This window comes from Diospyros lotus, chromosome 12 (assembly GCF_014633365.1).
Source record: "Diospyros lotus cultivar Yz01 chromosome 12, ASM1463336v1, whole genome shotgun sequence".
In the NCBI taxonomy this organism is placed as follows: domain Eukaryota; kingdom Viridiplantae; phylum Streptophyta; class Magnoliopsida; order Ericales; family Ebenaceae; genus Diospyros; species Diospyros lotus.
Genome location: NC_068349.1, coordinates 31,604,834 through 31,622,158, shown reverse-complemented (window position 1 = coordinate 31,622,158; position 17,325 = coordinate 31,604,834). Strand labels below are relative to the sequence as shown.

Sequence of the window (17,325 nt, the reverse complement as noted above, 5' to 3'; positions counted from 1 at the left end):
TGTTCAGTTTAATCGATTCGATTCGGTTTATATAGTTTGAGTTTGATTTTTTCAGTTATCGACTAGTTTAATCTTTCAAGTTAATTTGATTTTGCTCCCCGATTCACTTTAATCAATTAGTGAATTTCGATCAATTTATTAATCAAATTGACTATTTACACGCCTCTGACGAGCAGAAAATGCAAGCCATAGGAATTACCAAATCATTTCTAAAGCATAAGGGGGGTCTTTATGCAAATAGAACAAAGCATAAGGAATTTGGGGGCAATTTACTCTTAATAAATCTACACCCAAATTGTTTATTATATCTAAATGGAATTGTTTATTAATTCAAAATTGAACCAAATTTCGCAGGCTGAATGTGTGTGTGAATAAAAGGGTCGAATGAGAATTTCACCTTATTCAACCATATTTTTGGATCCAATTTCAAACCAAAAATCATTATCCATATTTAATCCCAAATCCTAAATAAATATATCAAAATCTGATCGGCTGGCAATTAGCCCGGTGCATTCGCGGGCCTACATTGAAGGGTAGGGCATTCCACATGGAATGATTACCCGCAAGATGTGCAGCTATATAAAAGATTCTCCTACCTACCGGCCCAAATCCAAAGCCCAAACCCAAGCCCAAGCCAAACTAAAATCAATAAATAAATGACGAATCTCTAACGGTCAAAAATCAGTAAACCCCCAACGTCTCTCTCTCTCTCTCTCTCTCTGGATCATAAATCTTTCGTTACCTCCCTCCCTCCCTCTCTCTCTCTCTCTCTCCTGTGTTTGTCAAGGGTCTTCTTGCAGCTGCATTCTCTCTCTCTCTCTCTCTCTCTTTCTCTCCACTGCTGAATGGAGCCAGCCAAGATCGACTGGAAAGCCATAGATTCAGTGTTTGAGGTAGACGATTTGTACGAACACATCAACGCTCCCACATGGGTCGATTTCTCAGCTCCCGATCAGCCTCTTGATGACGAGTCTTGGTTCTGCAAACCCGGTAACTATATATATACATATATATAGTGAATTGAGCTGAGAATTATGGTGTCTAATCTCTTGCTTTTGCTATTTCTGAATGCAGATTGCAATCATCCAAAAACGGTTGATGATTTCCTCAAAGGGTCACCTCCTTCCAAGGTTCCCACTCTTGAATTTCTTGATTTCTATTCGCGTTTCTTCTGTTTGATTTCCGTGAAAATCTGCCGAAAAGAAAGAAAGAAAGAAAGTTCCCTCAGCCGAGTCAAGTCTTTTTGTCTTCCAACGGCGCCTGGCGGAATCAGAACAGTGGGCTTCAAATTTAACTTTCTTTTCTTTTCCAGCACTTCTCCGGCTGCCAAACAGAGGGCCATTGCCTTTACTGAATTTCTTAATCTCTATAAAATTTTCTTCTGTTTGGCTTCCAGGAAAAATGTGGGGAAAAGAAAAGACGAGAAACTTTTCTTTCCCAGCATTTTAACAGCTACCAACCAAACAAAGGACTAACATTTCTTTTTTGCTTTTCTTCCCTTAAGCTTCAGAGATTAGCGGCTACCGTATCAGAGATCCTACCAAGCGGTAATCGAAACAGAAGGTACTAATAATTCTCCAGCTCTTGACCTTTTATTTTCAATTCCGTTTTTGCCGTTTGATGCTGAAAGATCTTTAATTTCTGATTCAGGGATGGTAATTTGAAGAGAAGAGGGCTTGTTCAACCTTCACTTCATCAAACAAAGACTCAAAATGCGACAGATTTGTCGAAGACAGTGAGAACCAGAATCCCAACTTCTCCTCGACTCCAACTCACCAATACACCAACGCCATGAAGGCCGCAATGAAATCAAGCACAGAAAAGAAGCCAATCGATGATTCCTCGCAAAGGGAACCGAGGCCGCAGCTTAAGAGCACCCTTTCTGCGCGAAATCTGTTTGCCGGGCGGGATATAGTGAATCAGATCACAGAGTTCTGCAATGAGTTGAAGAGATTGGCAACAAGGGGTAAAGAGAGGGAAAATGTGGAGAGACCAAATGAGGAGAAAAGTTCGATGGCTGCAAAGAAACGGGAGGATAACTTGCCGGGGTCAGATGAGAGGAAGAAAGAGAGGAAGCCATTGCTTGAGGTGAGTAAAGAGAAATGTGAGTCCATTGAGAAGGACTGTGTCAAAGAGAAGCAGAGGAGGAAGAAGTAAGTCTCCCACTCTCCCTCACTTAACGCTTAAAACACTATAGACAACATAAATCTGTTTGATTATGTTCGAGATAATGAGCAAATCAGATTAGATTAGTTTGAGTTTTAGATTAGATTTATCCCGCTCTAGATTTATATTTGGATTTCAACTCTTGATTGAGTTGGTTTATGTTTTACCTTTATGGTCAGTATGTTAAACTTAGATAATACATTGAATTCAACAGTCTTTTATTGTTTTAGATCCCGTGTCTCTTCTAACAGACTGTATTACCTATATATTACATTTCATGGACAGGATCATTGGGTTGACAACTTGAGATAACAAGGCACAGGCATGATGTGCTGTAGTTTAACCAAAATTGATAGAATGGAATGGACAAGTAGAAACTTTGAAACTAACCCCAATTACTTGGAAGAACTTTTTGAAGTGGATGATTCTTAGTTGTCCTAATGACAGACTATGAAACATTAGTAGAAGGTAGTGATGAATGAATTGTTTATAACCGAAGAAAGGTTGTATCATCAATTGGATTTGATTGATGTGTACAGGTGGGCTGAAGACGCAGAAAACATCCCAATAATATCGGTGGATCTGAAGAATGTAAAGCACAAAGAAGGTGATAGTTTGCTGCAAATTAGGACTTGTCCTCCCTCCCCTCAAGGCTTCTCGGCTGATCGTGGCCCCACCAAAGCCATTCCTCTCAAAGCATCGCGGTGCAAGCCTCTGGTATGCAATTTAACTAGCCCGCCCCCCCCTTTTCTCATGTCACTCTGAGTTGCTTGTTTGGATCAAATTCATACTGATTTGCTATAATCATACTTGAAGAAACAATTATAATATGGTTACTAACGATTATAATTAGCACAAGAGGAGCCGGTTCTTTAGAGAACAGTTGGCCATTTACCGGTTGATTTCAGTTAATGGAGTTGTTAATGATTGATTGATTCAGGAGAGGAGGGGAATTCTTGAGGAGCTGAAGCAGAGCAATGCAGAGCTGAAGAAGGAGGAAGCTGTGGAGAGGAGCAACCAGGCGAAAATGGCTTCTGTGGTTGCTGAAAGAGGAGAAGCAAGAAGCTTGGATGTTTTCTGGTTTTTAAAGCCTTGCACACTTTCTAGCTAAGATCAATATTAATTCCATAACAAGCTTGAATCAATCTCAAAGTGTCCCATTCTTTCATTCTTTTCGTATACATTTTTTTCTCCTCATTGGATTTGGTGTTTAGAATTTAGGGTTTAGGGGTCTGTCTCCATTTGTTTATACTTATTTTTGTTGTTGAATCCGAATCCCTTGTTATTAACCTATATTTCTTTCTAGATTCATTCTGTCTCGATGAGAGACAAACTGTAATAAGGAATTCGAGTTTAGAATTTGTAGTCAAAACATCTGACAATAAGCTTGACATGTTTCTTTTTAGCTTGTGTGTTGGTTTGTTTGAAGGATGGATACCCCTTCCAAGAGCAATTCTTGGCTTCTCTGTCATAGGCCATCATGGCATGGCATGGAATGGAATGAATCTTCAAAATGGAACTACTACTGGAAAAATGGAAGCTTCTTCTCTTTTTCCACTTATATCGTGTTTTTCACTCATAAATTAGAAAATCAAAGCAAGCAAAAAGTTTAATAAAAGCCCATAATGGAAGAGTCATATTATTAGAGTATTATAAATATTTGTGTAAATCTCTCTTTGTGCTTCCCTTATGTTGCTTACGTCAAGTAACATAACGTTTTCTTGACGTGGACAAACTTAGAGAGGGTATGAGTCCCCCCAGCATGCCCTCATCGAACAACATAAACGCAAGCAACAAATCACCTCTTTGTGTCTCTATAGCGTCATGTTATTGTGCCTTTAACTCAATCACATGCTAACAAATGTACCCTTATCACAAACACATGGTAGCATGTGAATGGGTAGGCCACAATCATATATGGTGCTTTAGAGATACAAAATACTTTTTTTCTCGTTTTATTCATGTTAAAATATAATTGGCTCTTAATTTGACTTTTGATGTCATATATCGTGTGAGAAAAAAAAAAAGCCACAAAAATTATTTAGTTGTAGAAAACATGCCTTGTTTTAAAAAAAAAAATTCAAACAGAAAATAAAAAATAAAAATAAAATATGTCCAATTTAGTTCTGTCTTTTAGATCTTTAAATTTATATTATTTTTTAAAAAATATCTTTAAATTTTTTTCACTATTTTCTTCACAAAATAAGAAGTGTTTTCCAAGTAGAAAACATGAGTTTCTAGCTCAATCAAAATTAATAGAAAATTGGACTAATAACAAATAATTTTATAATTAAATAATAACAAATAATATCATAATATTAATGATATTTCTCGATATAAAAAAGTAAATAAATAAGCAATTAATATGGATATTATTTTTTAAAAAAATTATAGAAAATGATTTAATTTATAACAAATCAAATATTTTATCATGATTGTTGTATTGATAATAGTAATCTTATAATACTATCAAATTTATTTATTTATAATTTAATATAATAATATTTCTAATAAATTATAATACTATCATTATGACTAAAAATAACATATAATATATCATATAATAACTAAACATATGTTTTATATAACTATTTTTAGGACTAATAGTAATAAAAATTCAAATCTTTTCACATTTTTGCATTTTAATCCAAACATTTCAATTTTGGTAATAATGTCCTAATTTGATAGATTTGATGCAATTTTATCTAAAACCCGAATCCGATTGGAGAGGAGTGCGTTTTTGCTAACATGGCACGCCACTTAACATTTTAAAATATTTGAGTGAGTTTCATATGTACACATGTAAAAAATAAAAAAATAATATATGTGTGTTAAATATATATATGTTATGTTATATATATATATGCACACAGAAAGAAGAAAGAACAGGGGACGGATGGCGATGGCGCTAAGTTGGAGGTGACAACTGATCTGGAAATCGGAGGTAGCGATGAAGGCCATTTCGAAGGAGGACGAGGAAGCCTAGCGATTACCGTTTTTGCCTTGTTGTGACAGTCGACCTTTCTTGCTTTTGATCTGTGTCTCCTCTTGCTCACAGCCACAGCACATAAACCAACTGACGGTCATCTGCTCTTGTCGACCGATGATGTTCTTTATTGGCTACCTCGCCCTCACCGTCGGTCGCTTGAGCCGACCCCATCAACGTTAATGATCGACCATCAAGCTTCCAGATTCTAAATCGACCTCCTTCCAAATCAATCGCCACATTTTGCCTAGCGTCGTCGTCGTCCGTCCCCTGCCCTTCCTTCTATCTCTCTCTTTCTACATATATAAAACATATTTTTTTTTATTTTTTTTACACGTGTACATATGGAGCACACTCAAATGTTTTAAAATGCCAAGTGGCGTGCCACATCAGCAAAGGCACACACCTCTCTAATTGAATTCGGCCCTTGAATAAAATTGCACCCAATCGATCAAATTGGGATATTATTATCAAAATTGAAATGTTTGAATTAGATTGTAAAAGTGCGAAAAGGTTTAGATTTTTATGGCTATTAGACCTTATTTTTATTACATTCTTATTCTTGAAGATGAGAAATTAATATTTCATATTTAACAACTGAATGCAATTTTTAAATTTTATACAAAAGAATTAGAAATGAAGTAAAAATTAAAAATGGAAACCTAATGCTATCCTTTGAATTTGAAATTTCAAGTCTCTAACTGGGATGACAGTATTTTGTACTTCTGATATATCATGTCAGCATATAAAATTGACATCTAACATTAATCGCATGTTGCTATGTACTTGTGATGCAATTAAACTTGTAAATATAATTTCTAACCCAAAAAAATTAAGATTGGTTTAAGACACTAATTTTATCTACTAATATATAATGTCTCAAAAATACAAAATAAGTTGGGTACTAACAAAGTTATTACCTTGAATGGTTAACGTTACATTTTTATAAGAAACCTTGGAATTTACACACCACAAGCTGTAAAGGATTAAGGTAAAAGGCCAATTCATCTATTCAATTGACCATAAATAAAGTTTATATATGAAACTGATTAAAATGTATAAAGTCATGTATTAAAATTGATATTTTGTCTAAGATTAATTAATAGTTTGTGAGGAAAATAAACCTTAATTCATAATTGATTTTGTGAAACTAGTTTTACATAACTCTTGTGTATACATTGCATTCAGATGCGGGCCGGTAACATAACGTTTGCCCGACATAACAAAATTAAAGAGGGGGCATGGGCCTCAACCCCCCTTATATGCTCACGTCAAAAAAACCTGATGAGAGAAGAAAAATATTTCTCTACATTGCATTTTATCAATAGATTATAATATTTCTGTTTGATATCACTTATGAAATGTCTTGATTTATTAATATAAGAATTTGCTTAGGTTCAGATTTTGGAGAAAAAAAAAACAATTTTTGAATGTTATACCAAACACTTGTTAAGTTTTTTTATATAAATAAAAATTTTATTAAAAACAACTAAAAAAGAGTCTATAGTTTTAAGTTAAAAGACATATTCTAAGTCTCATAACAAAAGATCACACAAAACAATCTACATAACTAATAAACATATAAAATCCTCCAAATATTAAGAGAAAAAATATGTACAATTATCGGGATAAATTTTCATCAACATCACTGTCTGAAAATATTCAAGAAAAATATTTTTTTAAGGATCATATTCTCTTTGATGGTCCAAAGTTAATAGTTATGCAATCAATTCTAAGATATTCATCAAAATAATCACTTAAGATGTATAAGCATACTTATAGCTCAAACTATCGTTTTACGTTAATGTTGGCATTTATGATGTTAACTTCCAATTATTAAGTAGCCAAAATCAGCAGAATAGGGAATGAACATCAGAATGAATAGTCAATTCATAAACTTTTCTAAGGACTATTTTGACTTTAGTCGTCCAAAGTTTATAATTGTACTAACAACTCTCGAATACTCAAATAAAAAATAATCATTTAAAATGCATAAACATACTTTTAATTCAAACCAGTCTCCGCAATTCAAATAAGTGGAGTAATAATTTTACTTATAACTTTTTTATCACTATCTGCAATAAAAGTCAAATAAAAATATTCATACCAAACCAAACCAAATGAATATATGATTATCAAAGTTATTCTTTAACAAAATAACGTTGACAAATATGAACTTAAAAAAAAAAGTTGACAAATATGAATCTCGTAAATCTTACTTTTTCCCTAATTAAGTTAAAAATCGTATAATCTTACTTATAAAAGAAGTAGATTATGATATAAGGCATTCAATATTCAGCCTTCTTTTCCCCTCGCCATTCTAGCCCATTCATATACCACAAAACATCCTGAAACGTTAGGCTTTTTCAATGTAATTTAATTTTTCAAGAAAAAATTTCAAATTTTCGTAAGCATGATCGGAAACCTCAAACGTTAGGCTCTCTCTTGTCTTAAATTTGAACAAGGAACAGCACCTCGAACCAATCTCATGAACAAGAGCGATCGATTTGTACAGACAAATAATCAGAGTACGGAAGAGAAAATCCAAACCTATCTAAGGAAAGGATGAACATTTTATTGAAAAAACAGGATTGATTGAAACTGAAATCTGAAGAATGGTTGGTTTAAGGTAATCTGGTGGTGCAAAGAATGCAGTCCAACAGCCTCGAATAGACGTACCGTAGACGCAGGTAGAATCGAGGTCCGAACAAATTTGAACCTCCGAGCAGCTGTTCCATGGCCTCCACGAAGAGACTTAGGCTTCTCACCGGCGGGACGTACAGAGTCAGCGGAGCCGCCGAGAACGCCACCGCGATTAATAGCTGCAACATCTCTCAGCTGCCGCCTAACTACCAAGAGAGAGAAAGGCTTCGCGAAGATGTGAAGGCTTTTCAGACTAACAAATTGGATATTAGTTTATCCTTTCACAATATATTGATAGGTACGCGCGGTCCATGTATATATGTGTGTTTGTATCCATATATATATATATATATATGTATGTATGTATGTTGTATGCATGTATATATTTTTTTTTAATGGTGAGAACTCAGAATCATTATTTTTTAATTATGTTAATTTTTATTTAATGAGTAATTAGTACATAGAGCACCTTGACTACCCATCTAAGTTTGTTTGCGATGATCTCGCAATCGGTCCCTTACATAGACAATTAGTTAAGTTGTTCACATCTCTTAAATAAGATCCCACTATAATAAATTCGTAAATTATATGATCGTAAATTATTATTTTTTTTAACGTGTTTCTTAAATTTATTTGACGACTCTCAAAAAGGAAGTCACATAATTTCTTATTTCACATTTTTTATATATGCTTATATAACTCCCATCCAGATAAGTATATTTTGAGATTATCGCCCTTACACAATATCTTGCCACACATGCCTTCGAATTCGACAGAGAAAGTAAATCTCAAGTGGAGGTTTTGACTCATTGCGCAGGACAAAGAGTCGAACTCATAACCTACTAATACGAATCTCAACTTATCATAACTTAAACACTTGACCTGTGCTCTAAGGGTTCTAGATAAGTATATCTTGAACCTTACAAATAAATAAAAAAATAACGCATATATATTACAGTGTATTCTAAAAAAATTTATAAATAGTTTAGTAAAATTGTCTTGATCATTTTATATCTTGGTTTAAAAAATATTATAATTTTATCTTAATATAATCTTATTTTAACAAATATTAAAAGTCATAAAAAATAGAAGAACATTGTCGGGGGAGATTCAAATGCTCAATCTTTCAAAACGAACAAGACATCTTTAACAATTGAGCTATGACTTGAATATGTTTATTCAATAAAAAAGTTTTTTTATTATTATTATTATTATTATTATTTGCTAGTATTGATATAAAAGATTTGATAAAACAAAATTGGGAATACGTTGTTGTAGACTTGTGGGGAAAGCAAGCACGTGCATGGATTAAATGACGGTGGACGCCTGTCCGAACTATAGCCACTGAAATTAGCCATATATATCAAAAGACAGCATTAGCATTGGTTGTTGGAAGTATGACCATTTGATTTGAAAGAGGAAGCGGCGGCGCTTAGACGGTAAGACTGGTGGTTCAGATTCACAAGTTGGGAACGACAGCTCAGACCCTAGTTTTCTCCCATTATTATTTCTTCTCTTTACTTTTAAAATTAATATATATATAAAATAAATATTTATTATTTAAAAATAAATATATTAATATTTTTTTAATTACTACCCTTAAAATAATTATTAATGTTAGCCATTTCGATTTTGGTTGACTTGTATGTATTCTGTCATGGACTCACCTGCTAGTCACTTGGTAGAGAGAAGGCTTGGACGTTTCCATGGTTGGTCTAAGCTGTTGGACTTGGTCAATTTCCATTATCCATTCAGTTGAAATAAGAGTAGGAGTTGAATATTTGGTTCCTATTTAGTTGGCATTTATTAGTTAGTTGTTGCATTATTTGTTTAGGTGGTGTTAGGGGAGTGTCTCTTAAGATGATCATCATTGTCTGGCCGTCGATATTTGTGTTCTCTATTATGTTAGAAAAAGTAAATCACATGTGTGAAACTTTGTCTTATTGTACAGAAAGAAAATCGAACTCACGGCCCACTAAACTAACACTAACATATCGGTTACTTGACCGCTTGACCTATACTCTGAAGCTGTAGGAGAGTATCTCTATTTTTATGTTAAAGTTGTATTTTGGGATCCTATTTCAACAAATGATCAATTAAATAAAAATTATGAATGTTGATAATTAATTCCTACCTCATCTCTTCTTTTCTTCTTCTCTATATCTTCCCAAAGTATACACATCATATTCCTTTTCTTTTGGCATTTATTTTAATTTTATAAGCAAAATACATCAAAGTATACATATCACTAAAATATTGTTACATTTAAAACACTCTCTCTTAAAATATCAATGAGTAAAAGTTGAGATTGCCTTTATTTGAACTTGCCTCATTTATATTTCAAAGTGTTTAGGCTCAATTGAGCTTTTTTAGATGTTTCAAACTTGATACATCGTTAAGGATTTACGAGTTCGAACATGGGATTCGAACTTAATGCAAACTCAACTTGATTAAAGCATATAGGCTTAATAAGTCATGAGATTTGGTATCAAACCTTAGTTATGTAATCAACCCAATAGATTTGGGAAAAGATTTGGCACACATAAAAGAAAACAAAAAACTTTCCTTGGTGATGGGAAAATAAGTTATCAACCAATGGGATGTAAAATTCTTTAAAAAATTTACATTTAAGAGGATTTGAATCTAAAACTTTAACTTATTGAGCCATGATTTTCGATCAAGTTCTTTGACACTTATGAGTCCACTTGACCTCATAGAAATGAAGTAATTTTTTTTTTTTTTGTAAATAATAATTAAAGTAAGTTAGGGCATACCCCAAGCCTCACAACGAAATCAGAGAGCCAATCAACTAAATGAACTCTCTAAATTAAGGTAAAATAAATAAATCATATGAACAATAATATACAGATATCAAAGGAAAATTTCATAAGATAATTATTGAGAAGTCCAAATCCTCAACACCTAGAGACAAACACTAGCAAGAAACCAACAAACAGGTAAATCATCAACTCATAATCCCCCATCAGCATTAGATTGGTACCTTTGCTCGAGGAGTTGATGCAGGAGCATACTATCAACTCTCGGTTACTTCCCAAACAATGACTAAGGGTGCATAAGCATACTCATGAGTCAACCATCATTTTACTTGAAGGTTGATGCAGGAGTATAATACCAACTCCAAGATACTAAGTAGCACGACTTAGTGGAGTAAGGAAGATTGGTCGATCGAAAACTGTCAAAAGTGTAGTAGAACACGACTCTGAAGGGTATGAGGGAAAGAGATGATGACCAACCATGCTCAAATGACCTGTACTTGATATGCCAACTAGGACGGGGAGTGTTCTTATTCCCAAAAACACTAGTTATTCCGCTTTTTCCAAATAAAATAGACCATTACTTGCAAAACAGATTGTTAGTTACTTGCCAAGGATTCTTATTATTCCATCTCACTGTATCCCATAAAACTCATGTTTCCTATTGACGCCAAGGCCATCAAAAAATTTCATCCGTTGAAAGAAAGACAACACTTGACGAGAATAGGGACACTCAAAAAATAGAATGACTGTGTGTAACGCCCCGCTTCTCGGGCGAGTCATAAATTGGGACAATAATTTTTTTTCTTTCAAACTTAATGCTAAATCATACCATACCTCGAATCGATCCCAAAACTTCCAATCATTTTTTCTCGAAAGAGAATCATTATACACATCAAATGCGGAAGCAATGATCGAAACCTGATATCTTAACATTAATCATAAATCAATTCTTACATTTTCATTAACCATAAAGATATAAATCAACATTCCTCAAAACGTTCAGAATTTAAAGTAGCAGAACTTAAATATGTGGGTTACATAACATACATTTCATTCCTCATACACTCTACTAAGTGCCATTTCATGCTTCATTTATCCTCGTATCTGCTACAATCTCCATATGGAACGTTTGAATATTTTAGGGGTAAAACTCAAGTTAGATGATAAATCATCTAAGTAAGGGTACAGAAAACATATTTCGTGCATGAATGCAATGTCTTACTCATCGTAGGTGTCAACTGCACCCCTCATACTACCTACCATTTTTACAGCCACCTCTTTCGAAGCCGGGGTGTATAGGGGCACCCTTAGTAAAGTAGCGGTGCTAGTTCGTACTCCCTACAGCCACGATGCGTGTGATCAATGATATCAACGTGTACATATGCATTTCATAGTCATGTTATGTATGTCGTCTACGTGATGGATACATATCAGGGCATATCAATATGATGAAAACATTCCCGATGATCGGGTTTTCTAAACATAAATTACTTACAAACCAAGCATTTTTCATAAAACTAAGTCCAATTGAGAAGTACCATTTACCTTCTCAAGCTTATCGGGCTACCTTGATATTCGTGCTTTGTCTCAAAATACTGTATCGCCTCGATTTGCGTGCCAACCTCAAAATTCGCACCAATCACTTCAACTTTATGCCTCAAAACATCTTAATCACCATATTTATTTAAATAAGTATTAAAACATATTTTACATAATTTCTTGCATTTTCTTTATTTTTCTCTCTATTTCTTCCTATTTTTCCTAAACAAATCCAAACTAAATATTTATCAAATATTTCCTCGAATATATTACTATGACAATTCATAAAATAATATTCCTGAATTTCTAAAATTTTCTAGGAATTTTACTCATCTTGATTTAGCCCCTCAAGCTTCCTCGGTATGCGTGTCATATCATCGAAATGCTTGCCCAAATTATTTTCTAGCCCAAAATCTCTGGAATATTAATACATATCCAAATCCTTTTTTGGGGATTTTTCAAAAAATTTCTCCATTTTTTTCTATTTTTTCTTTCCTTTTCTTTCTTTTCTTTTCTTTTTTTTCTTTTCTTTCTCCCCTTATTCTTCCTCTTTCCTCTGTTCTTTTTCTTAGCACAGCCTCTGCGCCCGCGAACCAGCTTCGCCCAGCCGCCACGATCTCGGCCTCGTCGTCACCTTCTCCGGCTGCCACCGGCCTCGCCGCCCTCGCTGCCACGCACGCCGGCACCCCGCGAGCTGTTAGTCGCGGCTAGATGCTCCTCGCTGGTTGTGGCCATGGCTGCCATGGCCGTACCTACTTTCCTCAATCGCCTCCCGGGCCTCCCACGATCCTGCCAACCTCGCTGGACATCGCCTTGGCTGCTGTCGACCGCCCCCTTACTGACCAGTAGCTGGAGCTCGCACTGCCCAGCTCGTTGCCACGGTTACCACGGCCGCGGCCCACCTCCCTTCTAGCTCTATCTCTCTCTTTCCCCCTTGCTTTGATGCTCTCGGCCGCAACTCTCATTCTGATATCTCTTGCTGCTTCTCAATCGGCCAAGATTGTTGCCAATTTATAAGCGGCCATTGCTCACGAACGTGTATATATATATATATATATATTATACATCATTAATTACTCAATCTCTTAAATCTTGCTGCCATTCTCTTTCAAATTGCGCAAATCTCGCTCGACCATGAAAAATTTTGCAGAGGTCCATCACTCTATCATTTGAATAATCCCACCTGCAGCAACATGAAGCTTCATGGAAGCTGCCATTGACGCACACACGCGCACGGATGCTCATTTATATATATTATACATTACTTAAATCAAAATCAAACTCATCTTACTCGTCCCATACATGCTTGCGTGAAAATCACACCATTTAACCCATGAAGCTTGTAAAGGAATGGGATGCAATTGGAGACTCATGGCTTCCCACGCGGCACACTGCTACGCCTAGACTTATATATATAATTATATATATATGTATTGCACTATATTAATAGAGAAATTATACTTTTAAGCCTCACATTTCATCTTAAATTCATTAGAAAAATTGCTTAATTGAAATTACATCCTCCAACACTGAATTAGATTGCATTACGATACTTAAAAATCTAAAATTAATAATTCAAAGCTTAGTTAAAATGACGATTTTGCCCCAATACCCTCACCGGGCTATTGTTTCATCCCAAAACTACTGAAGGGTTAATCCTTACGTAAAATCGAAGCCCCCTTAGGGTTCCATTGATTTTTTGGAAGTCCCCTATAACGATTCGATTTTGCAGCTTAAATAACAGCTGTATTTTAATTATACCAAAAATCGTTCTCAATCCGATTTCTTTCGATACCATAAATCTTATCTCAGAACGCTCATCGAGATCATATCATTTTTCTTAGATAATTTCACTCTGGGACATTCCCTGCAGTTAATTTGGTACTTATAACTGCTGTCAAGATAATTTTTTGGTATTACGTGGCAACCTTATGCTGAAATGGGGTCTTACACTGTGCCTCTCCACTACCACCCTACAAAGAAAAAATTTATTTGAAAAAAGGCAAAAATAGATTAATACAATCAAGAGTATATAAGTATTCCCTAATTGCTAACCAAAATATGAAAATATGAGCTGGAATGCCTTTACTATGCCAAACTAAACGATGTCATGGGATCCAAGGGTGTTGCATCAGAAGGCCCTATAAGGCAGAACAAATAGAAAAAACCCAATTTGGAACTGGCAACCAACCCAACGCAGCTCATCCCTATGCCCAACCCTAAAGGGACTAGGCATTTAGTTGTGAATGATGCCCAAAGATGGTGATGAAGTTGTCTATGGCCATACCTAGGACCCTTCAACAATGATGTCCGATACATGGACATTAATAAAGAGGCCCAACTACCGAGGCAATTAGCAAGAGAATCGATCAACAAGCACCCCTAAGAGATGTCAATGATTGTACCATATGAAGACTTTTTGACCATCGTCTATCCTCTAACCAGATTGAGATCTCACTGCACTGTGGAGTAACAATAATTTTCTCTAATACCAAGAACACGAGTAAGGTACTAAAAGCAACCAAAAACACGTATCTTTAACACGATAAGTGTGGACTTGAAGTAAAAAGTTGGTGACTAGATGATGAGTCATCTTCTAGTTTATTACAACCAATACTAATAAATATTAATATATAATTAGATAAATTATAAAATTCGCTATTGAGATGTGTCTAATGACTATCTATCATATTATGAAACTAATTAACAATAACTTTGCCAAATGTTAAAAAAAAAGGATAAAAATTTCATTTTACCAATAATTTATCTCTCTTTATCTATTTCACTTTTTCTCTTCTCTCTCTTATTAAATTGTTGAGACTATATTTTAACTATAGAAATATATTTTGCTTAACTAAATATTTTTATAAATTTTTATTTTGACGAAAAGATGCTTATCAAAATATTTTTAATTGTAGAAAATAGATTAAATGAAAAATGTATTCTAATAACAAAAAATATATTATAATTATAGAAAACAAGTTTTTAAATTAAAAAAATACTTTAATTATAAAAATATTTTCTAATATTTAAATATAAATATTATATATCCATAAAAATATTATATATTTTTTTAAAATTAAAAACAACAAAAAATCTCTCATCCTTATCAGAGATGAACCCCAATAGATTGTTAAAGTTAAGCCTCTAGCGATTGGCTAGGTTTAGAACCCAACATATCTTGTAAATCGTTTAATAATCCTAATAATTGGTTAGAATTACTTAGTAATTGAGAAAGAGATAAAAGATAAGGGAAAAAAAGACAGATATAAGTTGATAATGTTGTTCTTGTATAAGAAATAATGTCACTAGAGAATAAATATTGTAGGTAGAGAAGAGAAGATGGGAGGGGTAGAGCCATATCAGAAGTGATGGAGTGAAAGAGAAATAAAAGATAAATATATTTTAGTGTAATAAAGCATGTAAAATTAAAGAAGTTATTATTATTTTCAAAATATGAGGGGTAGCCTCTATAATTAAAACAAATCTCTTGAGTGCCTGAGTGCAATTTTTCATATGCAATTCATAAAATAATGATTTTTCAAATAGTTGTTATTTATTATAATGTTAAATCCTTTTTATTAAATTTTTATTTTATAAAAATAATTTTGTTTTAAAAAAATTATTATGAAAAAATTTTTTGAGCTAGAAATCAGTTAACAAATTGGTCAAATTGGTCTGTTTAGCAAAAAAAAATAAAAAAAATAGTACATAAAATAGCCATTGAACAATTGAAGCTATCTAGTTAAATTAGGAGCCTAATGAATCTGCTTGGTTCAATTGGCTAAACAAACTACAGTGTTTTTTTTTTATTTTTTAAATTTTATTCTTAAATGTTAAAATCATAATAACATTTAAAATATTTGGAAGGATTGAAGTTGACTAATTAGGAATTATCTGTTAATTTATCAACACAAGATCTAAATATTTAATCTTAAGGTTTAGGGTGAAGTGCCATATTAACGCATGATCTATATTGAATATTTGTCTATTATGCGGGGTAATCTCCACTCAGCTTTAAGCTTATCCCTCTCCCTAACATTTTTCAAGTGAATGAGATTACTTGATTTCTGTGCGGACTTGTGAAAGAGGATTCACGAGTGGACTTAATTAGATTAGTTTTTTTTTTTAGTTATTTTCGTATATTTAGTTTATGCAAACTCCAAGATTAGTTATTATATTTATGAATATTGGTTATTTTATTCGATAATAAATTGAATGAATGATTAAGACTTCATTAACTTTCAGATCTTGACTTAGGGTTTATGACTAATCACACTTTTTATGGAAATGGATGTGATGTTAGAAAAATTAAATAAAAAATGCACTTATCTCTAACCATTATTAGTTTTTTTTTTTTAAAGTATTGAAATTGACTGGAATGCTTCCAATCAATTAGCCAATGCACAACGATAATGTATGCCATCAGATTTGGACTTGATTGGGGACCCAAACTACTTTTCACTATTTGTATGATTGTCTTATTTTTCAATAGAGAAACCTTTTATTTATAGAATAAACAATGTCTATATTTATTCAAACTAATCCCATTAAATTAGTTTGATTCAATTTGAAAGACAATTATTACTCTTTATCTAGTAGATAAATATTAAGAGATAATTACCTAATGGTTTAAATGATATTCCTCAGATAAATAGAACCACATAATGGATAATTATACTAATAGATAATTACATTAAATACAATTAATCTAATAAATAATTACAATCTCCCACTTGGTCTGTACATATTATATGACCAAAGAAACATCTTATTTCCATGTCTTCTTATTTTTAAGAAAGAAATTAAATACATGGCAATAGGTCCTCTATAATTGAGTATTATCTTTCATGTATCACAACGCATCCAGTTTCTTTTCCACTAGTCCCAATATGATAACACAACTTCATGAATAAATCCTATGTTTATTCGGGTCCAAATTAATTTGTTATTCTCTAACATAAATGTGTACACCCAAAATGAGAAATCAACGAGCAATTAAATAAGAGTTTCATTGCATCAATAGTTGTACAAACTAATTTTGGGTGTACACATGTAATTAGTTTATTTGAAATGCAAAAATATTTAAAAAAATGATTAAAATTAAATTTTGTATTTAAGCAGTGGTTATTTTTGCCATTTTTACTAATAAAAAACTATCGATGATAAAAAAAAAGAAAATCCTCCCTCGTACTTGAAAAATAGAAAGAAAAA

General features: G+C 33.3%; 1 protein-coding gene across 1 annotated transcript; it reads left to right on the top strand.

Annotated features, from left to right (window-relative positions):
- Nucleotides 1-703: 703 nt before the first annotated feature.
- On the top strand, nt 704-3,617 carry LOC127814101 (uncharacterized). Its single transcript, XM_052355363.1, is given in 7 exon segments — nt 704-990; nt 1,075-1,130; nt 1,505-1,563; nt 1,651-1,732; nt 1,735-2,153; nt 2,706-2,883; nt 3,107-3,617. Coding segments are annotated over 7 exon segments (1,110 nt in total). The 5' UTR covers nt 704-845; the 3' UTR covers nt 3,278-3,617.
- The last annotated feature ends 13,708 nt before the right edge of the window (nt 3,618-17,325 follow it).